Here is a 25,004-nt window from a genome sequence, read left to right as displayed (position 1 = left end):
CAGCACTCAGACAGAGAGCCTGACCTACCAGCTCTTTCTAGATCCCTCTTTGTCATTCATAATCTCAGCTGACATGCACGATGTATTGCCTGTCACTGCAAAACTGCAGCAGGTCCTCTTGCCAACGGATGTGATTCTGCAGGCTTTATGTTCAGATTGGGTGTCTCTCTAAAAGCTACACCATAGCGCAAACAGAAGTTACAGGCTTGAGGTTCTCTGGTCTATGACTCAGGAAGTCAGACAAGATGGTCATGATGGTTCCTTCTGACCTTCACATTTATCAGTCTATGAATCTGAGGGAGTCCCTCTGCATCCCCAGAGGGGTGAGGGATTTGTTCCTAAATATGAGCCCTGGTTGAAAACTTTCCATCTAAACTATTTTTCCCCCAAGGGAAAATTGGGTTTTCGACAAAACCCAAATCTTTGATTTTTTTTGGTCTGAAGATTGAAAAGCCAGAAATAAAATCACGTTTTGGTTTGTAGCTGAAAATGTGTGATGAAAAAAATCCTTCAACAAAAAGTTAATATTTGCTGCTGAAAATTTTAGGAAAAATGAAATTTTTTTGCTTTTATCAAAATTTTCCATGAAGGAAAAAAAGCCATTTTCCAATCAGTTCTTCAAAATATGCAAATCAACCAAAAAGTCACCTATATAGTGATGCTCTTAGCTTAAACAATGAGATTTCCCACCTGTCGGGGGCTAATTCTTTGGGGGATTTTCTGACATTTATATTCTAAACAGAGGAGAGGAGAGAAAAAAGGATACAGCCAGAAAGAGCTTTATTACAGGTTGGCTAATCGCATTGAGATCAGCAGAGAACAGTTAGTTCCCACGTGTGGATTCCCCTGCACTAGACAGTTTAAGGTTTTACACGTTTCCCTCTGGCTGATGGCTGCATCGTGCGCCCGTCGCGATTCCGCGAATCGAAATCCAGATGAGCGTATAAGATTCCACCCTGTTTGGCGACATTTAATAAAATTAGCCGCCTCCTTGTAAAATGAAATGAAACAAGCTGAGACAGAATGGAACACACAAGTGAGTTTAGCATCCATTGACCTTACTAAAAATTCCCTCCTTCTCTTATTCTCCCGCTTTTCCTAGAAACGGTGTGTGTTATGAAAATGGACAGTGCCATGTGACTTTAAGAACTCAGTGATAACATTTGGCTCTTCTCAGGTCTGATGTGCAGGTCATGGAAATAATGAAAACTCTCTGGTTCATTTCGGTTAGCTTTGGATCAGGTCTCAAGCACTTTCAGTTGAGAATCTTAATGTTCTTTTCAAGTACTATCAATTATTATTATTTGTTTGTTAAGTGCCAGCAATATGCCATGCACTGTATAAGACACAAAGGCTCAGATCTTCAAAGTATATATGTACCCAATTATGGGAGGGAGGCACCTAAATATCTTTGACAATCTGGGCCAAAGCGAAGACGAACTGCCCTGAAAGAGTATAGAGTCAGAAACAATAATAAATTAAATGTCCTAGTATCCATGTGAATTAGGTCCTGTTATCTCTTTTTGTATACTTGGGGAAACCGAGGCATGGAGCAGTTAAGTGATTTGCCGAATGGCCAAGTCTGTTAGTAGCCAGGCTGGAAACGTAGGCTACTTAAACGTAGGCCCTTAATGCACTAAGGTGATTTACCCATTAGTAATACCTGAGACAAACACAATTACACTGAGATCATTTGTAATGTGACATACCTGGTTCTCCTGTGAAGCTGGAGGTGCAGAGTTCCTGGGCTGGAATCCTGGAACAGACAGACAGAGACAAGGGTAAAAGTTCCTCTTCCACAGTCACTCTCCCAGCTGTAGTTCATTGACTAATGATGCATCTGAGCTGTGGGTGCCCAGTGCACCACCATGCATGGCAAATGGAGAAGAGCTCATTTGAAATGCTAGTGCTCTTTGTGAACTATAGACAAGCTGCCTGGGACATGGGCATCGCTCCCTTTGTCATGGAGAACAAAGCTGTTCTTCCGACACAGGAAAGTCACATTCTGAGCTCAGTCTTGGTGCTCATGAGATTTACCGTGTGTCCGTGTAGCACATGGGATAACACTCGTAATCCCCAGGAGGAGGGATGGAGTGGGATAGCTCTCTGCAGAAGAACGTTGGGGATGGGCAGTGCTTATTACCTGGCCTGGAAGGGCAGAGGGTCCAGATGAGACTCAGAGACACCATCAACAGCATCAGGGCACTCAGCACTGCCAGGGACACAATGGAAGGTAGGCAACTACTGGTGTGGGCTATGGAGGTGGATAAAAGAAAGACACAAAAGGCTTCCTTCAGCAGTCCTGCCTATATCCTTCCAAGAGGCAGTGTTGCCTAATGGATAGAGGACAGGGACTCAGGAAACCTGGGGTCTGCTCCCAGCTCTGCCATTGGCCTGCTGGGCGAGTGTGGACACATCACAGCTACTCTCTGTGCCTCAGTTTCTCAATCTATAAAATGAGGCTAGTGATACTGACCTCCTTTGTAAAGTGCTTTGAGATCAACGGGTGCACTAGGTAAGAATTAGGCATGTTCTGTGATCCTGTTCCCCATTTCAGCACCTGTTTTACTCTCTAAAGAGTGAGGCTACAGGAGCCTTCAGCACCTTTCACCCTCTCTGTTGTTCCCTTTTCATTAGGCCAATGATTTTTCCTGTAATCAGAATCTTCTCTGCACCTCCTGCCATCTACAGGGTCCTCCCTGAAGGCCTCTCCATCACTTTGCATATCTCATTGGAAAACATCTCTTTTCTCAAATGCCTCTGAATTCCCCTTTACTCCTGGTATTTATTATTATTTAACTCTTTACAGTGCTTTATATGGACAGTCTGGGAGAAAGCTGCCCTAGAAATCAGAGCTATGTTGTCTTGTGGTCCCTGTAACATCTCAATTTACTTTTGCCCAAATTCTCTGGAGAAATTGTAATGAAGACATAGAATATTCCAAATTTCTGTAGTGGAAAAAATCACATAGAAGCAGCTCTCATCTTGGTCACATGCATATTTTACATCTGAGTTTCCATTATCTTCAAATATTGTATCACTCACCTGCAGGATACCTGGTACTTTTCTTCACAGTGTTGCCGGAAGAGTTGAATTTGACTTCACAGGTGAAATTCTTCCCACTGGTCCAGGTGTCCATGGGGACGCTGATGTGATTTATGAGTGTTAAAGATCCATCCTTTGCTTTCAGTGAGCGCGTCAGTCCCTGTTCCTGCAGCTCCCCAGAAACACTCCAGGATACATGGACTGGACTGGACACTCCATGGATCACACAGGCCAGATTCGCTGTCCCAGTGACTTCACTACCATGTGGAAATGGGACCAAAAGCATCACCCAGCTGCTGTTGGTAAAACTGTCTGAGCAGAAGGAGGTGGCGAATTCAGTGTGATAATCAGATGAGCTGCAGTCTGATTAAAGATGTTAATCTTCCACTAAGAGACAAGGTGGGTGAGGTAAAATCTTGTATGGGACCAACTTCTGTTGGTGAGAGACAAAAGCTTTCAAACTTCCACAGAGCTCTTCTTCAGATCTGGGAAATATATTTAGAGTGTCATTTCCCAGACACGAAGAAGAACTCTGTGGAAGCTCGAAAGCTTGTCTCTCTCAGCAATAGAAGTTGATCCCAGAAAAGATATTACCTCACCCACCGTGTCTCTCTAATATCCTGGGACCAAGACAGCTACAATAACACTGCATACTATCATTCACTATGACATTAATTCGAAGGAACAAATCTATTTTGAAGAAGAAAATATGAAATCACCACACCAGCACTAACTAGGATATAGAGCAATACGTAGCTGCACTACGAAGTAGGAAAAATTTTGTGCAAATTTAAATGACTTTTTTTTTTTTTTTACTGAAAATATTGTTTCATGCCATCAGGGCTCTTAGGTTAGAAATATTCCCAACCTGGGTGCCTTGAACAGTCAGAGAGAAACTTCAGTAGTTTATTTTCAGCACTTTCAAGTTTTAACATTTTTGATTAAAACTTATTCCTTCTACACCCATAGCATTTAATGTTTAGCTGATCTGCTTGGCTTAAAGTATGCTTTCTCTTTAACCATTCAGCAATAACTGTGGTATCTTGTCACATTTTAATGGGAACATGCAATATGCTTTATCTATCAGTTGTTAGTCTCCTTAAACAAGCTATGGTTCCTTACCTCCAACAATCAGTGTGGATCCATTCCCGAAAAGCAGGTAGCTGGTAATTCTAACTGCACAGTAATAAATGCCAGTGTCAGTCTTTTGGACATTGCTGATTTCCAGCGTTGAGCCGTGTGTCTCATGTTTGCAAGCAAATTTACTTACATTTTGATCATCCAAACAGCTCTTAATGCATGTGGGTGTCTCGCCTTCTCTTCTCAAATACCATAATATGCTACTTCCTCCTTCCAAGTTTTCTGTGGAAGAACAGTGGATCTTTGCAGTGTCATTAACTTCAACAAACTGGATCCGCTGAGTCTGGTACAGAAATAACTGCACTCCTAGCACTGGAGAAATAAAATATTGTTATAGCCAGTTTCCATCAGGTCTCTAACTGCCACAGATGGAATGGATAGCTCAGCAATAGAATTTACTTAATCTGATTATATTTATGCTCTGCAGCCTAAATGCTAAAAAAGCTGCTCTAACTTTGTACAAATGAATGGAAATGCAATTAAAATCCAGCAAAAGTTTCCAAACAGATCATAGATATTCAACACTGATGTCTCACTGAAGAGGCTGTTATCCCAATTCCAAAATTTAATGCAGAAGTTTTACCTAAGGAAGATAAAATGAGGTATTTTGCAAAGATCATTTTAATAAAAGAGTAGGACAAAATCCTGACTCACTAGCCCTAAGGCTGATGCCCAGAGCACTGCTTCAGTGACAGGGTACAGTGTCCAGTGAGGAACGCCTCCGAAGAGGATGTGCTGTTGTGATAAATATAAGATGGGTGGGTTTAAGATTCTACAGAGGCTACAGCATTTCTTGTAGAATTTGTCTGTATTCCAGCGGTACAGGGATGATTCCATATGATTTGGAATAATTTTAAACCTCCGAACATGGATCTTCTATATAAACAAACCCACATGACTTCGGAGCACAAGTCCCGTTTATTTTCAAAGGAAAATGCTCCGAAATCACTTAGTTCTTTTGACAATCCCAACCTAAGTCTCTCCCCAGCTTTCCATGTGTGGGCCACTGTTGCACCATACTTCATGGTGGTACAATGCAGGCATGTAATGACCATTTGGCATCTTGTTGTGGCGGACTTAAATTGTACTTTAAATCATCAAATTAAAAGCTCTGACGTGTTTGAGACATAAGACAATGAAGGATACAATGTTCAAAAGTGACTTAGGGCCAGATTTTCAAAGGTATTTAGGTACCTATAAATGCAGACAGGTGCCTAGTGGGATTTTCAAACATGGCTAAGAGGGTTAGGTGCCTCACTCCTACTAAAGTCAATGGAAGTTAAGTGCCTTCCCCTGGATATAGCAATAAACTGGATAAAAATGAGCTGAACAGGACTGGTTAGAAAGCTATGTCTGGCTGCACAAAGCAGGAAGAAAGAAGTAAAGTGCATCTGTCAATGTCCCTTCTAAAACAGCTGATAATAGAGGGCAACGTGGACTAATGATTAGAGTGACTGGCTCAAAAAATAACAGATTCCCTAGGTGACTTGACCACATCTCCTTAAACCACAACCCACTTGTGAGGCTGCTCTGGCTGGGTGCAGCTCCCATGGATTGATCTGTCACAAACTCCTTCCAGGCAGCTCTAAGCTGGGGACCATTGTCCTTCCTTCCTTCCCTGCCTTCCTCCCTCCCATGGTTGGGAAGTGACCTGGGCTAAATCCTGCAATCCCTGACTGAGGCAATGTTAAGCGGAAGCAGGAGTTTGGCCTGACGAAGGATGACTGGACTGGCCAAGATTCTGCCTGATTTCTAGCCCAAGGGCATTACTCACAATTACACAGCTTCCCCTTTGTAAAGAGGAGTTTAGAGGAGCATAAATTACACTTCCAGGCCCCTGTGCATTACCATGGTGGAAAGGGACATAGTGCAAATGAGAATCCGGTCCCCAGGGTCGCTGTTAAGGGGCTAAATGTTGTCAGTGGTCGTACAAATAAGACCATGGAAATCATAATGCTATTCAAGCACAATGTCTGGCAGCCCAGTTCCTGTAAGGGCCTGTTATAACTCTCCCAGTAATACTGATTGACAAGGGTACAAAGCCCTATTTCCAATGTGCAGTGCTTTAAGGAACTGAAGGTAGGTGCTGAGCCTAACAGCTCCTGAGCACCCACCACTCCCCTTGACTTTGCTGAGTGTGGCAGCTGCCCAGCATGTCACAGCAGGTGCCTCAGCACCATGTAGGATTAGGCCCTTCTGCTGCGTTACTCCTGGGGGAATTCTGCACCACTGCATGGTGCAGAATTTATGTCCCCTGCAGATTTCTTTGCTTCCCAGCAGAAAAATGACTTTCTGACAGGGAGGCAAAGAGAAGCCACAAAAGCGGTCATGCGACCCTTCCCAGCATTATATTTTGGGGGGCCAGAGCAGCCAGCAGAGATGTAAATCACCGTGGGGCAGGAGGCAGGACTGGGGAAGACCTAGCTGGTGGTTCCTAACCTATATTGGGCTCAGCTGCTAGTCCCAGCTATGCTTGGGAGGATGGGACTTCCTCTTCTCTTGCATGGCATCCGGGGCTGGGTCAGACCCACCACCAGATTTATCCCCCAGCTGCAGGAAGCTCTGAAAAGTCCCCCTCACCCCCTGCTTCCTGCACCCATTGTTCCTGTATAGGGAGCTGATCCCCCATCCACCCAATCCCCATGCATCCATACCCCCTCATACTCAGACCCTCCCACCAAGCCTCATCCCCCACACTCAGAACCGCCCCCTCACCAAGTCCCACTCCCCCTGCACCTGAACCACCCTGACAAGCCACCTGCACCCAATCCCCAGTCCACTGAGCCCCAACGAGCTGCACCTGGATCCCCTTCCCCACCCTACTGACCCCCACTCCCCCAACATCTGGACCCCGCACTGAGCCCCCCATACCCAGACCCCCCTGATGAGCTCTATCCCCTCACAACTCAGACCCCCCCCTCGTGAGCCCCAATTACCTTCACCTGGACCCCCCCTGGAGAGTCCTATTTCTGTTGCATCCAGAACCCCCCCCCAACAAGCCCCTATGTATCCAGATCCCCCCACTGCACTCGGATCCCCCACTGAGCCGCCCACACCCAGAATGCCCCACACAGCCTCTGAACCTTCACCTGGACCCCCGCACACTAAGCCCTCCACACTTGGATCCTGCCATGCTGAGCCTGCCTGCCCACACCTGGTGCACTTGGCATGGACGAGCAGGGCCCTGGGGTGTTTCTGGGGCAGGCCCAGTCCTTGCACTGTGGGGTGTAGGGTGGCAGCTGTTTGACAGCCCCACAGCAACACTGCACAGTGGCTTAGGACAGGAAGTGAAACAGAGCAATGTAGCCAACTGCAGCTACAGGAGCAATTTTACACTTTTAATGACCAGACTGGGGCAGAAAATGGATTTCCCACCCCAAACAAATTTTCAAGAGATCGAAAAATGTTCCTGTCTCGAACTGAGATGAAAAGTCAAAATTTTCTTGAATCAAATTTCATTTTTGGTTTGGGTGAAAGGACACATTTTGGTTTAATATTTTGGGATGTTTCCTTTCTGTTTTAACCATATAAAATTATGATCAACTGTACAATTTTGTTCAACTATAATTGCTTCAACTTCTAAGCAAGATGTCATTTTGAACTCGAGAACCGGAATTTTTCATTTTGCAATTCTGAAACTTTTTTCTTGTAAAAAACGTCAAACTGACCCTTTTCCCTTGGGGGGGGGGGGGAATCTCCATTTCAACAAGCGGGCATTTTCTGACAAAGAAATGTTTCCTCTAAAGATTCTTGACCAGCTCTAGTAATAACTCAAATGGGACGTTGGCCAAGGAACCAGAGCCAGCTACTCTTCTCTTGCTGAAAGTGCCTTCAGTGACTGCAAGTCACTGTTCATTCAAGACTTCAGTTTGAAGGCTCAGTGGAAATCTGGGCCTTCCTGCAGCCCCGTTCAGTTCAGTACCTAGGGAAACATGAGATCAGATTCTGGCCCTTAGTCATTCATTTTTTATTAGCACTCTGATTCACAGAAATGACAGGCTAGAATGGACCTCAAAAAGTCATCAAGTCCCAGACCAAGTAAATCTAGACCATGCCTGACAGGTGTTTGTCCAGCCTGTTCTTAAAAACCTCCAATGACGGGGATTCCACAACCTCGCTTGGACACCTGTTCCAGAGTTGAACTAACCTTCGAGTTAGCAAGATTTTCTTAATATCTCACCTAAATCTCTCTAGCTGCAGATTAAGCCCATAACTTTTTGTCCTTCTTCCAGTGGACATGGAGAACAATCGATCACTGTCCTCTGTGAAACAGCCCTTACCATATGTGTGTGTAACAAGTCGCATGACACACATTTGTTGGGTCATCCTTCAAAAGAAACACAGATGCCAAGTGGGATAGAAAGGACCGGATTCTGCTCTCAGAGACACTGGTGTAAATCTGGGGTAACTCCACTGAGCTCCTCCAGGTTTACACTGCTGCAAACCAGAGCAGAATCTGGCCTAAAGGATTTAAGAGGGCACCTTTCTTATTACACAATAAGCTGAGCTTGATGCATTGACCAGGTAAAAGAGGCAACACAAACATCACTAATTGCATTTCTATCACTTTTTAATGAGTGACAGTTCAGATGACAGCTTGAACAACAACAAGTTGTGATGCAAACAGGCAGGGTGTGCAGGCTCAGGCACCAGGAGAGCTCCAGTCATTGATAATATGTTATCGTTAGATGGTGCAGAGGAGTTGGCACAAGGGGATCTGTGGATCTTGCCCTTGGGGGAAAGAAGCAGACTCTAGAGCAGTGTTTCTCAACCTTTTGGATACCAGTGACCGGCTGGCTGCCTTCCTAAACTGTGTCAGGGAGATCTCAGGGACTGGCACCAGTCCACGGACTGGTCGTTGAGAAACACTGCTCCAGAGGCAGCACTGGACTAGCAGCTCCAGCCCTAGCCTGGGGAGAAATTCTCATCCCTCCCAACTCCTGCATCCATCCTTCTCCTTCCCAATCCCATTGCATGACCATGTAACGTTACGGCTGAGAATCAGGGGAGCTGGGAGCTGTGGCATATACAGGGGCTGCACATCCTGTCTGCAGGCTCCTGCCATCCGGCCTCACTCTTTGTGCAGGGGAGCTACAGCCATTCAGCTGTGTCTGGGTCTCTGAGCAGATGAGGGGAGGGTGATGATGACGACAATTATTGAGTTACCATAGCACCGTTGTGCTAGGTACGGCACAAACACAGAACAAAGAGACCATACTTGCCCCAAAGAGCTTCCAGTCTAATACACAATCTACACCATGATGCCTTTATATCCCAAAAGGAGATTTCCCACCTGATGAGGCTGGACCCTGTGAGGATCTTCTCAGCTTTTTATTCGAAACAGAGAAGTGGAGAAAATACAAAAAGAAAGGAGACAGACAGACAGAGCCTTCTTCCAGCTGCTACATCCGATCAGCAGAGAACCAGACATCAGTTCCCACATGTGGATTCCCCTGCTCTAGACAGTTCAGGCTTTTACACGTTTCCCTCTGGCTGATCGCTGCATCGTGCGCCCATTGCGATTCCGCGAATCAAAATCCAGATGAGCGTATAAGATTCCACCCTGTTTGGTGACAAATAACATGAGCCACCTCCTTGTAAAATGAAGGGACACAGGATGAAACAGAACTGAACATCCAAGTGACTTTAGCCTGATGAAAAATTTCCTCTCATCTCTGATTCTCCTGCTTGTCCTATAAACTGTATGTTTTTAAAATGGAAACCATCACTGGATTCTGTCTTTAAGAACTCACCTGCTGAAAATATTTGGCCAGATCGAAACCCAGTAAAAATGGACAGTCTCCTATTGAGGTCAGTAAGCTTTGTTTCAGGTCCAGAGCACCTTTCACTGGAAAATCTTCATGTGCTTTACAAATATAATTTCTTATAGCTCTTTATCTTATAAGTGCCAAAAATATTCCAATCTGCACACAAAAACCCTGTAAAGGGCACAGTCAGAACCAATAAAACATCAAACTTCCCATCATCCTTGAGCAGTAAGTCTATGTTTCCCCATGTGTAAAAAATGGATAACGAGTCACAGAGCACTAAGTGACTTGCCCACTATCCCACAGTAAATTGGTACCAGAGTTAGCAGTAAGATGCTTTGCTCCCTTTCAACTACTCCAACAGCTAGATCTCACTTTCACCTCCTCCTTCCAGATCAATTAGCTTCGGTGCCAAACACATGAAGTTGATGGATTAGAAATGCCTGAGACAGACACATTGATTTAGACAGAGACAGTTTGCAAAGAGCCATACCTGGTGCTCCTCGGAAGCTGGGGGTGCTGAGATCCTGGGCTGGAATCCTGGAACAAACAAAGACAACAGTAAAAGTTCCTCTTCCATGGTCATCCCACCACCTGTAGTTGATTGACTAATGGTGCATCTGAGCTATGGGTGCACAGGGCACCACCATGCATGGCGCATGGAGAGGGGCTCATCAGAAAGGCTAGTGCTCTTTGTGAACAAGGTGCCTGGGCCAGGGGCAGTAGAAGCCTTTCCACATCGCTCCCTTTGTCACAGAGAACAAAGCTGTTCTCCCGACACAGGAAATTCAAGATTTAGAAAACAAACATTCTGAGATCAGTGCTGGCAGTTGTGACATTTGCAGCATGTTCACATGTTGGATGGGACAGCTACAAGTGCAGAAGCAGGATTTGTCTCTGTGGGGGAGTGTCTGGGCTGGGCTGTGTTTATTACCCAGAGTGGAAGGGCAGAGGGTCCAGACGAGGCTCAGAGACACCAATAGCAGCAGCAGACCAGCAACAGCCGCAAGGGGCACAATGTAATGTGAGCACTTGCTGGCAGGGGCTGTGGAGGAAGCAAAAAAACCAGACACAAGTGCCTGACTTGAGCCAAGAGGGTCGTGATGCCACCACATCCAGCTCTCCCCTCCTGAGCCCCATTTCACCACGGACCTTAACCCCCGAGGAGTGAGGCGACAGGAGTCTTCAGCACCTTTCACCCTCTGTGTTGCCCCCTTTCCCATAGGCGAACTCTATTTTCCTGTAATTAGAATCTTCTTTGCACCTTCTGCCATCTACAGATTCCTCCCTGTAGGTCTCATAGACTCATAGATATTAAGGTCGACCATTATGATCATCTAGTCTGACCTCCTGCACAATGCAGGCCACAGAATCTCACCCACCCACTCCTACAATAAACCTCTCACCTATGTCTGAGCTATTGAAGTCCTCAAATCACGGTTTAAAAACTTCAAGGTGCAGAGAATCCTCCAGCAAGTGACCCGTGCCTCATGCTACAGAGGAAGGCGAAACTCCCTCCCAGGCCTCTTCCAATCTGCCCTGGATGAAAATTCCTTCCCGACCCCAAATATGGTAATCAGCTGAACCCTGAGCATGTGGGCAACCCAGCCAGATACCCAGGAAAGAATTCTCTGTAGTAACTCAGATCCCACCCCATCTAACATCCCATCACAGGCCATTGGGCCTATATACCATGAATAGTTAAAGATCAATTAATTGCCAAAATCACATTATCCCATCATACCATCTCCTCCATAAACTTATCGAGTTTCATCTTGAAGCCAGATAGGTCTTTTGTCCCCACTGCTTCCCTTGGAAGCCTATTCCAGAACTTCACTCCTCTGATGGTTAGAAACCTTCATCTAATTTCAAGTCTAAACTTCCCGATGACCAGTTTATATCCATTTGTTCTTGTGTCCACTTTGGCACTAAGCTTAAATAATTCTTCTCCCTCTCCGGTATTTATCCCTCTGATATAGAGAGCAATCATATCTCCCCTCAGCCTTCTTTTGGTTAGGCTAAACAAGCCAAGCTCCTTGAGTCTCCTTTCATAAGACAGGGTTTTCCATTCCTCGGATCATCCTTCTCTGTACCTGTTCCAGTTTGAATTCATCCTTCCTAAACATGGGAGACCAGAACTGCACACAGTATTCCAGATGAGGTCTCACCAGTGCCTTGTATAATGGTACTAACACCTTATCTCTACTGGAAATACCTCGCCTGATGCATCCCAAGACCGCATTAGCTTTTTTCACAGCCATATCACATTGGCAGCTCATAGTCATCCTGTGGTCAACCAATAATCCAAGGTCCTTCTCCTCCTCCGTTACTTCTAATTGAAGTGTCCCCATTTTATAACTAATATTCTTGTTATTAATCCCTAAATGCATGACCTTACACTTCTCACTATTAAATTTCATCCTATTACTATTACTCCAGTTTACAAGGTCATCCAGATCCTCCTGTATGATATCCCGGTCCTTCTCTAAATTGGCAATACCTCCCAGCTTTGTATCATCTGCAAACTTTATTAGCACACTCTCACTTTTTGTGCCGAGGTCAGTAATAAAAAGATTAAATAAGATTGGTTCCAAAACCGATCCCTGAGGAACTCCACTGGTAACCTCCCTCCAGCCTGACAGTTCACCTTTCAGTAGGACCCGCTGTAGTCTCCCTTTTAACCAATTCCTTGTCCACCTTTCAATTTTCATATTGATCCCCATTTTTTCCAATTTAACTAATAATTCCCCATGTGGCATTGTATAAAACGCCTTACTGAAATCTAGGTAAATTAGATCCACTGTGTTTCCTTTGTCTAAAAAATCTGTTACTTTCTCAAAGAAGGAGATCAGGTTGGTTTGGCACGATCTACCTTTTGTAAAACCATGTTGTATTTTGTCCCATTTACCATTGACTTCAATGTCCTTAACTACTTTCTCCTTCAAATTTTTTCCCAAGACCTTGCATACTACAGACGTCAAACTAACAGGCCTGTAGTTTCCCGGATAATTTTTTTTCCTTTCTTAAATATAGGAACTATGTTAGCAATTCTCCAGTCGTACGGTACAACCCCTGAGTTTACAGATTCATTAAAAATTCTTGCTAATGGGCTTGCAATTTTCATGTGCCAATTCCTTTAATATTCTTGGATGAAGATTATCTGGGCCCCCAATTTAGTCCCATTAAGCTGTTCGAGTTTCGCTTCTACCTCCGATATGGTAATATCTACCTCCATATCCTCATTCCCATTTGTCATGCTACCATTATCCCTAAGATCCTCATTAGCCTTATTAAAGACTGAGGCAAAGTATTTGTTTAGATATTTGGCCATGCCTAGATTATCCTTAACCTCCACTCCATCCTCAGTGTTTAGTGGTCCCACTTCTTCTTTCTTTGTTTTCTTCTTATTTGTTTTCTTTCATCTTGCCTCACCTCATCTCATTTCCATCACTTTGCATATCTCACTGGAAAACATCTCTCTTCTCAAATGCCTCTCAATTCCCTTTACTCCTGGTATTTATTATTATTTAACTCTTTACAGTGCTTTTTACGTATAATCTGGTTGAAAGCTTCCCTAGAGATCAGAGCTACTTTGTCTTGTGGTCCCTGTAATGTCTCAAGTTTCCTTTCCCAAAACTCCCTTGAGAAGTTTTAATTAAGATATAGAATATTCCAGTTTTCTGTCATGGAAAATTATGTATAAGCCTCTCTGATTGGGGCAACTTTACACCTATTTTACATAAGAGTCTCAATTAGCCTCAAATATAATATCGCTCACCTGCAGGATACCTGGTACTTGTCTTCACACTGTTGCCAGAAGAGTTGAATTTGACTTCACAGGTGAAATTCTTCCCACTAGTCCAGGTGTCCATAGGGACGTTGATGTGATTTATGAGCATTAAAGATCCATCCTTTGCTTTCAATGATCGTGTCAGCCCCTGTTCCTGCAGCTCCCCCGAAACACTCCAGGAAACATGGACTGGGCTGGACACTCCATGGATCACACAAGCCAGATTTGCTGTCCCAGTGACTTGACTGCCATATGGAAATGGGACCAGAAGCATCACCCAGCTACTGTTGGAATAACTGTCTGAGCAGAAAGAGATGGCAAATTCAGTGTGATGATCAAATGAGCTGCAGTCTGATTAAAGGTATTAAATCACTCAGAGAGACGAGGTGGGTGAGGTAAAAATCTTTCATTGGACCAACTTCTGTTGGTGAAAGACAAACTTTCAAGATGCCACAGAGCTCTCCTTCAGGTCTGGGAAATATATTCAGAGTGTCATATTCCAGATCTGAAGAAGAGCTCTGTGCCAGCAAGAAAACTTGTCTCTCTCACCAACCAAAGTTGGTCCAGTAAAAGATATTACCTCACCCACCTTGTCTCTCTAATATCCTGGCACCAACACAACAACAACAACAACAACATTGCATATCTGTCAGTAAGACATTAATTCAAAGGAACAAATCTATTGAAGAAGGAAATATTAAATCACCACACAACCCCTAACTAGGATATAGCACAATACATAGCTGCACTACCTAGAAGGAAAATTGTGAACAATTTTATAAATATTATAAACTTTTCATTAAATCAAAATATTGTTTCATGCAAACATAACTCTTAGGTTAGAAAGAGTCCCAACCTGGGTGCCCTGAACAGTCACAGAGAAACTTCAATTTTGGCACTTTCTGGTTTTACACATATATTTTATAACTATAAATGTTGCTATAGTCCTTCTATACCCAGAGCATTTAATGTTTAGCTGATGGGTTTGACTTAAAGCATGCTTTCCTTTGAACCATTCATCAGTAGCTATGGTATCTTGTCACATTTTAATGGGAACATGAAATATGCTTTGTCAATCAATTATTAGTCTGCTTAAACAAGCTATAGTTCCTTACCTCCAACGATCAGTGTGGTTCCATTTCCAAAAATCAGGTAGCTACTGTATTCAAATGCACAGTAGTAAATGCCAGACTCAGTCTTTTGGACATTGCTGATTTCCAGCGTCGAGTTGTGTGTCTCATGTTTGCAAGCAAATTTACTTACATTTTGATCATCCAAACAGCGCTTAATGCAGGTGGGTTTTTCACCTTCTCTTCTCAAATACCAAAACATGCTACTTCCTCCTTCCAAGTTTTCTGTGGAAGAACAGTGGATCTTTGCGGTTTCACTAACTTCAACAAACTGGATCCGCTGAGTCTGGTGCAGAAATAACTGCACTCCAAGCACTGGAGAAATAAAATATCGTTATAGTCCTTTTCCATAAGGTCTCCAACTGCCACAGATAAAATGGATAGCTCAGCAAAAGAAATTACTTAATCTGATTATTCTCTGCATCCCAAATGCTTAAAAAGCTGCTATAAACTTTATACAAGTGAATGAAACACAATTAATATCCATCAAAAGTTTCAAAACATATCATAGATACAGTATTCAATCCTAGTGTCCTACTGAAGAGGCTGTTTTCCCAATTCCAGAGTTTAATGCAGAAGTTTTACCTAAGGAAGATAAAACCAGATACTCGGCAAAGATCATATTCATAAAAATAGTAGGACAAACTCCTGACTCACTAGCCCAAAAGCTGATGCCCACTGCACTGCTGCAGTGACTGGGTACAGTGTTTTGTATTTCCAGTGAGGTACGCCTCTGAGGAAGATGTGCTGTGTTGATGGGTGGGTTAAAGATTCTGCAGAGGGTACAGCATTTCTTGTAGATTTTCTTGTAGATTTTTTCTGCATTCCAGTGGCTAGGGGTGTATATAATAATTCAGAATAAGTAAATATCCAGAATATGGATGATGTAAATAAACAAACCCACATGAGTTCGGCGCACAAGTCCCATTGACTTTCAAAGGAAAATGCTCCTAAACCACTTAGGGCCTCTGACAATCCCAATGTAAATCCTCCTCAACCTTCCATGTTTGGTTTATTGTAACACAGTTCTTGGTGGCACAACACAGACATGTAATGATTGTTTGTTGTCTTGTCTTGGAGGACTGTTAACTGCACTGTAGATCATCAAACTGAAAGCTCCGACATGTGTGAGAAAAAAAGACAACATAAGACACGATTTTCAAAATAGTCTAAGTCCCATTTCCAAAAGTGACTTTGGGCCGGATTTTCAAAGGTATTTAGGTGCCTATAAATGCAGGCAGATGCCTAGTGGGATTTTCAAATATGGCTAAGAGGGTTAGGTACCTCACTCCTACTGGAGTCAATGGAAGCTAAGCACCACCCCTTGAGTCTAGCAATAAACTGGTTAAAATTAACTGAATGGGGCTGGTTAGAAAGCTGCCTCTGTCTGCACAAAGCAGGGATAAAGAAGTAAAGGTCATCTGTCAATGTTCCTTCTGAAACATCTGACAATAGAGGGCAATGTGGGCTAGTGATGAGAGCAATTGGCTCACAAAAAAAAAAAAAGAACAGAATCCCCGGGTGCCTTGGCCATGTCTCCGTAGCCTGCACCCCACTTGTGAGGCTGCTCTGGCTGACAGCAGCTCCCCTGGATCGATCTGTCACAAACCCCTTCCAGGCAGCTCTTTAATGCTGGGGACCATCTTCCTTCCATTGCTTTACAATGTACAGTGCTTTAGGGAACGGAAGATAGGAGCTGATCCTAACAGCAGCTGAGCACCCACCACTCCGCTTGCCTTTGCTGAATGTGGGAGGTGTCCAGCACATCACAGGAAGTGCCCCAGCACCAAGCAGGACTGGGCCCTTAGTTTATATAGAAATCTCTCTATACGATGGGGGGGGGGGGTGGAGGAGCGGGGCAGCTATTTAACAGCCCCACAGCAGCCCTGCACAGTGGCTTAGGACAGGAAGTGAAAAGGAGAAATGTAGCCAACTGCAGCTACAGGAGCAATTTTACACTCATGTAAATACCAGGGCTGGGCAGAAAATGGATTTCCCAACACACATATATTTTCAAAACACTGAAACATTTTCCTGTGTTGAACTGGGATGAAAAGTGAAAATCTCAAAAATTTTCTTCAACCAAAAATCATTTTCGGTTTGGGTGAAAGGCAGTGTTTTGTTTTAAGAATTTTGAAATGTTTCCTTCCAATTCTGACCATATAATTTTTTGACCATGAAATATTTAAAATAAAAATTGACTATAATTAGTGTATATTTCTAAGCAAGATATCTTTTTGAACTGGACAACCGGAATGTTTGATTTTGAAATTCTGAAACTTTTTTATCAAGTAAAACAATCAATCAAAACTGATGTTTTTCCTATGGAAAACAAATCTTCAGTTCAACAAATGGGCATTTTTTGAAAAAGAAATGTTTCTTCTAAAGACTCCTGACAAGCTCTTGTAATTACCCACAGGGGAAGTTGGCCAAGGAACTAGAGCCAGATACTTTCGTCTTGCTGAAAGCATCCTCAGTGACTTCAAGTCACCATTCTTTCAAGACCTCAGTTTGAAGTCACAATGGAAAACTGGACCTTCCTGCAGCCCTGTTAGGTTCAGTACTCAGGGTAACATGAGATCAGATTCAGGCCCTTAGTCATTCATTTTTTATTGGCACTCAGAGAATCATAGAAATGTCAGACTAGAAGTATCCTTGAAAAGTCATCCAGGTTCTGCCTCAGCACAGGGGTCTGGACAAGTAAACCTGGACCATCCTGGACACGTTTGTCTAACTTGTTTTTAAAATCCTCTATTGTGGCAGGGATTCCACAACCTCCCTTGGATGCCTGTTCCAGAGCCGAACTCTCCTTAGAGTTACAAAGTTTTTCCTAACATCTACCCTAAATTTCCCTTGCTGCAAATTAAGCCTATTACTTCTTCTCCAGACTTTAGTGGACAGCCCTACCATAGCTGAAGATGTGTGTGTAACAAGTTCTGTGTAACGCATTCATTGTATCATCCACCAAGAGAAACACAGATGCTAACTGGGATAGACAGGGCCAGCTTCTGCTCTCAGAGACTCCGGAGTAAATCCAGAGTAATTCCACGGACTGAAACAGAGCTCCTCCAGATTTACACTGCTGTAAATCAGAGCAGAATCTGGCCCAAAGAATTTAAGACATCACCTTATTTATCACACAATAAGTTGAGCTTGATTCATTGAACAGATAAAAAAGGCAAGACACATGAACATCAATACTGGGTCTTTTTAATGAGTGACAGTTTGAATGACAGCTTGAAAAATAACAAGTTGTGATGTAAACAGGCAGCACATGGAGGCTCAGGCACCAGGAGAGCTCCAGTCATTGATAATGTGTGGATATTAGATGGCACAGAGGGGCTGGAACATAGGGCTCTGTGAATCTCACCCTTGGGGAAAACCAGCAGACTCTAGAGCAGCGTTTCTCAGCCTTTTGGATACCAGGGACCGGCTGGCTGCCTTCCTAAACTGTGTCAGGGAGATCTCAGGACCGGCACTGGTCCACAGACGTGTTTCTCAATGACCCTGCTCCAGAGGAAGCACTGGAGTAGCAGCTCCAGCCCTGGCCTGGGGAGAGATTCTCATCCCTCCCAGCTCCTGCATCCATCCTTCCCCTTCCCAATCCCATTGCTCGTCTATGTTACGTTCCTGCAAAGGGAGCATGCACCTGCTGATGATCAGGGGAGCTGGGAGCTGTGGTGATACAGAGGCTGCACATCCCCTCTGCAGGCTCCTGCCATCTGACCTCACTCTCTGCAGGGAAGCTGCAGCCGTTCAGCTGTGTCTGGGTCCCTCTGCAGATGAGAGGATGACGATGATAATTATTGTGTTACCATAGCACCCATTGTGCTAGGCGCTGCACAAACACAGAACAAAGAGACCGTACCTGCCCCAAAGAGCTTCCAATCTAATACAAAAGTGACATGTAAAATCATCTACACTGGGATGCCTTTATACCCCAAAAGGAGATTTCCCACCTGATGAGGCTGGACCCTATGGGGATCTTCTGAGCTTTTTATTCGAAAGAGAGAAGTGGAGAAAATAGAAAAAGAAAGGAGACAGAGACAGACAGAACCTTCTTCCAGCTGCTACGTCCGATTAGCAGAGAACCAGACATCAGTTCCCACATGTTCACACATGTTCACACACAGTTCCCACATGGATTCCCCTTCACTAGACAGTTCAGGTTTTTACATGTTTCCCTCTGGCCGATGGCTGCATCGTGCGCCCATTGCGATTCCGCGAATCTAAATCCAGCTGAGCGTATAAGATTCCACCCTGTTTGACGACAATAAGTAACATGAGCCACCTCCTTGTAAAATGAAGGGACACAGGATGAAACAGAACTGAACATCCAAGTGAGTTTAGTCTGATGAAAAATCCCATCTCATCTCCGATTCTTCCGCTTGTCCTATAAATAGTACGTGTTATCAGAATGGAACCCAGCGCTGGATTCTGGGTTCCTAGACTTTAAGAACTCAGCTACTGACAACAACATTTGGCCAGATCCAATCCCCATGTCAATGGACAGTTTCCTATTGAGGTCACTGAGCTTTGGATCAGGCCCATAGCACCTGTCACTGGAAAATCTTCATGTGCTTTGCAAATATAATTTCTCAAGGCTCTTCATCTTATAAGTGCCAAAAATGTTCCCAGCTCCACACAAAAACCCTGTAAAGGGCAGAGTCAGGAATAAACAAACATCAAACTTCCCATCATCCTTGAGCGGTAAGTCTAGTTATCCACTTTTTACTCATGGGGAAAGGGATTCACAGAGCAGTAAGTGACTTGCTCACTATCCCACAGTAAATTGATACCAGAGTTAGTATTAAGGCTCTTTGTTCCCTTTCAGCTGTTCCAACCGCTAGATCTCACTTTCATCTTCTCCTTCCAGAACAACCAGTTTAATTTCTAAATATATGAAGTTGATGGATTAGAAATTCTTGAGACAGATACATTGATTTAGACAGAGACAGTTTGCAGAGAGCCGTACCTGGTGCTCTTCTGAAGCTGGGGGTGCTGAGATCCTGGGCTTAAGTCCTGGAACAAACTAAGACAACAGTAAAAGTTCCTCTTCCATGGTCACTCCCCCAACTGGTTCATTGACTAATGGTGCATCCGAGCTGTGGGTGCCCAATGCACCACGAAGCATGGTAAATGGAGAGAGGTTCATCAGAAAGGCTAGTGCTCTTTGTGAACTACAGACAAGGGCCCTGGGCCCTGCGCAGTAGAAGCCTTTCCACATTGCTCCCTTTGTCACGGAGAACAAAGCCGTTCTCCTGACACAGGAAATTCAAGATGCAGAAAACAAACTTTCTGAGATCAGTGCTGGCATTTGTGACATTTGCAGCGTGTTCATGTGTTGGACAGGACAGTTGCAGTCCCCAGTAGCAAGCAGGGGAGCAGGATTTCTCTCTGTGGGGGAGTGTCTAGGCTGGGCTGGGTTTATTACCTAGCATGGAAGGGCAGAGGGTCCAGACGAGGGTCAGAGACACCAACAGCAGCAGCAGACCAGCAACAGCTGCAAGACGCACAATGTAATGTGAGCACTCGCTGGCAGGGGCTGTGGAGCAAGGAAAAAACCAGACACAAGTAAGTGGCTGACTCGAGCCAAGAGGGTCGTGATGCCACCACATCCAGCTCTTCTCTCCTGACCCCTGTTCACCACGAGCCTTACCCCCGAGGAGTGAGGCAACAGGAACCTTCAACACCTTTCACCCTCTGTGTTACGCCTTTCCCTAAGGTGAATTCTTTCCCCTGTAATCAGAATCTTCTCTGGACCTTCTGCCATCTACAAAATCCTCCCTCTAGGTTTCTCCTCACCTCATCGCCTCTCCATCACTTTGCATATCTCATTGGAACACATCTCTCTTCTCAAATGCCTCTCAATTCCCCTTTTACTCATGAGATATATTATTTTTTAAGTCTTTACAGTGCTTTATATGTAAAATCTGGGTGAAAGCCCCCTTAGAGAGCAGAGCTACATTGTCTTGTGATCCCTGTAATGTCTCACGTGACTTTTCCCCAAATTCTCTAGAGAAATTCTAACAAGACATAGAATATTCCAGCTTTCTGTGATGGAAAGATACGTAGAAGCAGCTCTGATTGTGGCCACTTCACCCGTATTTCACATCTGAGTCTCCCTTGGTCTCAAATATAGTATCACTCACCTACAGAATACCTGGTACTTTTCTTCACAGTGTTGCCGGAAGAGTTGAATTTGACTTCACAGGTGAAATTCTTCCCACTGATCCAGGTGTCCATGGGGACGCTGATGTGATTTATGAGCGTTAAAGATCCATCCTTTGCTTTCAATGAGCGCATCAGCCCCTGTTCCTGCAGCTCCCCCGAAACACTCCAGGAAACATAGACTGGGCTGGACACTCCATGGATCACACAAGCCAGATTCGCTGCCCCAGTGACTTGACTGCCATGTGGAAATGGGACCAGAAGCATCACCCAGCTACTGTTGGTATAACTGTCTGAGCAGAAGGAGATGGCAAATTCAGTGTGATGATCAAATGAGCTGCAGTCTGATTAAAGGTATTAATCTTTCACTCAGAGAGACAAGGTGGGTGAGGTAAAATGATTCATTGGACCAACTTCTGTTGGTGAAAGACACAAACTTTCAAGCTGCTTCAGAGCTCGCCTTCAGATCTGGGAAACATATTCAGAGCGTCATTTTCCAGATCTGAAGAAGAGCTCTGTGTCAGTAAGAAAGCTTGTCTCTCTCACCAACCAAAGTTGGCCCAATAAAAGATATTACCTCACCCACCTTGTCTGTCTAATGTTCCCTACCTGGATGCCCTGAACAGTCACAGAGAAACTTCAATAGTTTATTTTGGCACTTTCAAGTTTTACACATATATTTTATAACTATAAATGTTGTTATATTCCTTCTATACCCATAGCATTTAATGTTTAGCTGATTTATTTGGCTTAAAGCATGCTTTCCTTTGAACCATTCATCAAAACTATTTATCTTTTTATATTTTATTGGGAACATGAAATATGCTTTGTCAATCAGTTATTAGTCTCCTTAAACAAGCTATGGTTCCTTACCTCCAACAATCAGTGTGGATCCATTCCCGAAAAGCAGGTAGCTGCTGTATTTATATGCACAGTAGTAAATGCCAGACTCAGTCTTTTCGATGTTGCTGATTTCCAGTGTTGAGCTGCGTCTCTCATGTTTGCAAGCAAATTTACTTACATTTTGATTATCCAAACAGCTCTTAATACATGTGGGTGTCTCGCCTTCTCTTCTCAAATACCAAAATATTCTACTTCCTCCTTCCAAGTTTTCTTTGGAAGAACAGTGGATCTTTGCAGTGTCATTAACTTCAACAAACTGGATCCGCTGAGTCTGGTACAGAAATAACTGCACTCCTAGCACTGGAGAAATAAAATATCGTTATAGTCTGTTTCCATAAGGTCTCCAGCTGCCAGAGACGGAATGGATAGCTCAGCAAAAGAAATTACTTAATCTGATAATGTTTATTCTCTGCATCCCAAATACTTAAAAAGCTGCTATAACTTTATATAAGCGAATGGAAATGCAATTAATATCAGCAAAAGTTTCAAAACATATCATAGATACAGTATTCAACCCTAGTGTCCTACTGAGGAGGCTGTTTTCCTAATTTCAGAGCTTAATGCAAAAGTTTTACCTAAGGAAGATAAAACCAGATACTTGGCAAAGATCATGTTCATAAAGATAGTAGGACAAAATCCTGACACACTGGCCCAAAGGCTGATGCTGAGTGCACTGCTGCAGTAACTGGGTACAGTGTCTTGGTCATTTCCAGTGAGGAACGCCTCCGAGGAGGATGTGCTGTGTTGATGGGTGGGTCAAAGGCTCTGCAGAGAGTACAGCATTTCTTGTAGATTTTCTCTGCATTATAGTGGCACAGGGATGTAAATAATAATTCAGAATAATTCAATGTCCAGAATATGGATGATGTAAATAAACAAACCCACATGAGTTCAGCGCACAAGTCCCATTGACTTTCAAAGGAAAATGCGCCTAAATCACTTAGGTCCTTTGACAATTGCAACGTAAATCTCTCCCCAGCCTTCCATGTTTGGTTTATTGTAGCACAGTTCTTGGTGGCACAACACAGACATGTAATGATTATTTGTTGTCTTGTCTTGGAGGACTTTTAACTGCACTGTAGATCATCAAACTGAAAGCACCGACATGTGTGAGAAAAAAAAAGACAACATAAGACAAGATTTTCAAAATAGTCTAAGTCCCATTTCCAAAAATGACTTTGGGCCCGATTTTCAAAGGTACTTGGGTGCCTATAAATGCAGACAGATACCTAGTGGGATTTTCATACATGGCTAAGAGGGTTAGGTGCCTCACTCCTACTGGAGTCAATGGCAGTTAAGCACCACCCCTCGAGTCTAGCAATAAACTGGTTAAAATTATCTGAATGGGGCTGGTTAGAAAGCTGTGTCTGGCTGCACAAAGCAGGGAGAAAGATATAGAGTGCATCTGTCAATGTCCCTTCTGAAACAGCTGACAACAGAGGGCAATGTGGGCTAGTCATTAGAGCAATTGGCTCAAAAAAGAACAGAATCCCTGGGTGCCTTGGCTATGGCTCAATAGCCCGCACCCCACTTGTGAGGCTGCTCTGACTGGCTGCAGCTCCCCTGGATCGATCTGTCAAAAACCCCTTCCAGGCAGCTCTCTAATGCTGCGGACCATCTTCCTTCTTCCTTCCATTTCCCTCCCCTGCCTTCCTCCCTCCCATGGTTGGGGAGTGACCTGGGCTAAATCCTGCAATCCCTGACTGAGGCAAAGTGGAAGCAGTAGTTTAAAGGATGACTAGACTGGCCAAGATTCTGCCTGATTTCTAGCAAAGGGCATTATTCAGAATTACCAATGCAAAGAGGAGTTTAGAGGAGCAGAAATTACACTCACACCCACTTCCAGCCCCTGTGCATTACCATGGTGGAAAGGGGCTTAGTGCAAATGAGAATCCGGTCCCCAGGGTCGCTGTTAAGGGGTTGTCAGCAGTGGTACAGATAAGACCACAGAAATCATAAAGCTATTCAAGCACAATGTCTCGGCAGCCCAGTTCCTGTCAGGGCCTGTTATCACCCTCCCAGTAACACTGACTGACAATGGCACAAAGTCCTATTTACTGCTCTAAGGTTTCGAGCGAAAATGCTTTATAATGTACAGTGCTTTAGGGAATGGAAGGTAGGAGCTGAGCCTAACAGCAGCTGAGCACCCACCACTCCCCTTGACTCTACTCAGTGTTGCGGTTGCCCAGCAAGTCACAGGAAGTGCCTCAGCACCATGCAGGATTGGGCCCTTACAGTGCAAATAGAAATGTCTTTTATACACGGTGGGGGTAAAGCGGGGCAGCTGTTTGACAGCCCCACAGCAGCCCTGCACAGTGCCTTAGGGCAGGAAGTGAAAAGGAGCAATGTAGCCAACTGCAGCTACAGGAGTAATGTTACACTCTTGTAATTACCAGGCCTGGACAGAAAATGGATTTCATTTCAAGAGACCGAAATATTTTCCTCTGTCGGTACAAAAAGTCAATATCTCAGATAATTTATTCAACCAAAAATCATTTTCGGTTTGGGTGAAAGGCAGCGTTTTGTTTTAAGAATTTTGAAATGTTTCCTTCCAATTTTGAACATATACATTTTTGACCAAGAAAAGGAATTTTTTTCCACTATAGTTAGTGTATATTTCTAAGCAAGATATCTTTTTGAACTGGACAACCGGACTGTTTCATTTTGAAATTCTGAAACTTTTTTATCAAGTAAAACAATTAATCAAAACTGACCCTTTCCCTATGGAAAACAAATCTTCAGTTCAATAAATGGGTATTTTCCAACAAAGATATGTTTCTTCTGAAGACTCCTGAGCAGCCCTTGTAATTATTCACATGGGAAGCTGGCCAAGGAACCAGAGCCAGATACTTTCTTCTTGCTGAAAGCATCCTCAGTAACTTCAAGTCACCATTCATTCAAGACCGCAGTTTGAAGTCACAATAGAAATCTGGGCCCTCCTGCAGCCCTGTTAGGTTCAGTACTCAGGGTAACATGAGAAAAGATTCAGGTCCTTAGTCATTTATTTTTTATTGGCACTCAGAGAATCATAAAAATGTCAGACTGGAAGGAACCTTG

At 43.9% G+C, this 25,004-nt stretch overlaps 2 protein-coding genes across 8 annotated transcripts; both read right to left on the bottom strand.

Moving 5' to 3' along the window:
- Window positions 1-799: 799 nt before the first annotated feature.
- Window positions 800-6,006, bottom strand: LOC119848146 (immunoglobulin kappa light chain-like). The gene is made up of 7 exons (XM_043501803.1): window positions 4,769-6,006; window positions 4,168-4,497; window positions 3,046-3,357; window positions 2,561-2,572; window positions 2,144-2,254; window positions 1,710-1,756; window positions 800-956 (listed from the first exon to the last, which is right to left on the bottom strand). The coding sequence occupies exons 1-7, from the start codon at window positions 4,803-4,805 to the stop codon at window positions 861-863; spliced, it is 945 nt and encodes a 314-aa protein (XP_043357738.1). The 5' UTR covers window positions 4,806-6,006; the 3' UTR covers window positions 800-860.
- A 2,745-nt stretch (window positions 6,007-8,751) lies between these two features.
- Window positions 8,752-23,014, bottom strand: LOC119848050 (immunoglobulin alpha-2 heavy chain-like). Of its 7 annotated transcripts, none has more exons than XM_043501783.1 (6): window positions 22,523-23,014; window positions 21,918-22,247; window positions 21,026-21,337; window positions 10,888-11,010; window positions 10,447-10,493; window positions 8,752-9,748 (listed from the first exon to the last, which is right to left on the bottom strand). In XM_043501783.1, exons 1-6 carry the CDS (start codon window positions 22,563-22,565, stop codon window positions 9,653-9,655), a joined length of 951 nt encoding a protein of 316 aa, XP_043357718.1. In that variant the 5' UTR covers window positions 22,566-23,014; the 3' UTR covers window positions 8,752-9,652. The 7 variants fall into 7 exon arrangements, with proteins under 7 accessions (XP_043357718.1, XP_043357722.1, XP_043357723.1 ...); XM_043501787.1 differs by having other exon boundaries at window positions 10,888-10,998; XM_043501788.1 differs by having other exon boundaries at window positions 22,595-23,014.
- Window positions 23,015-25,004: the final 1,990 nt, after the last annotated feature.

The sequence above is a fragment of the Dermochelys coriacea genome, chromosome 24, assembly GCF_009764565.3.
Source record: "Dermochelys coriacea isolate rDerCor1 chromosome 24, rDerCor1.pri.v4, whole genome shotgun sequence".
In the NCBI taxonomy this organism is placed as follows: domain Eukaryota; kingdom Metazoa; phylum Chordata; order Testudines; family Dermochelyidae; genus Dermochelys; species Dermochelys coriacea.
Note: the sequence above shows the minus strand (reverse complement) of the source record. Positions and strands in the feature narration are given on the sequence as shown.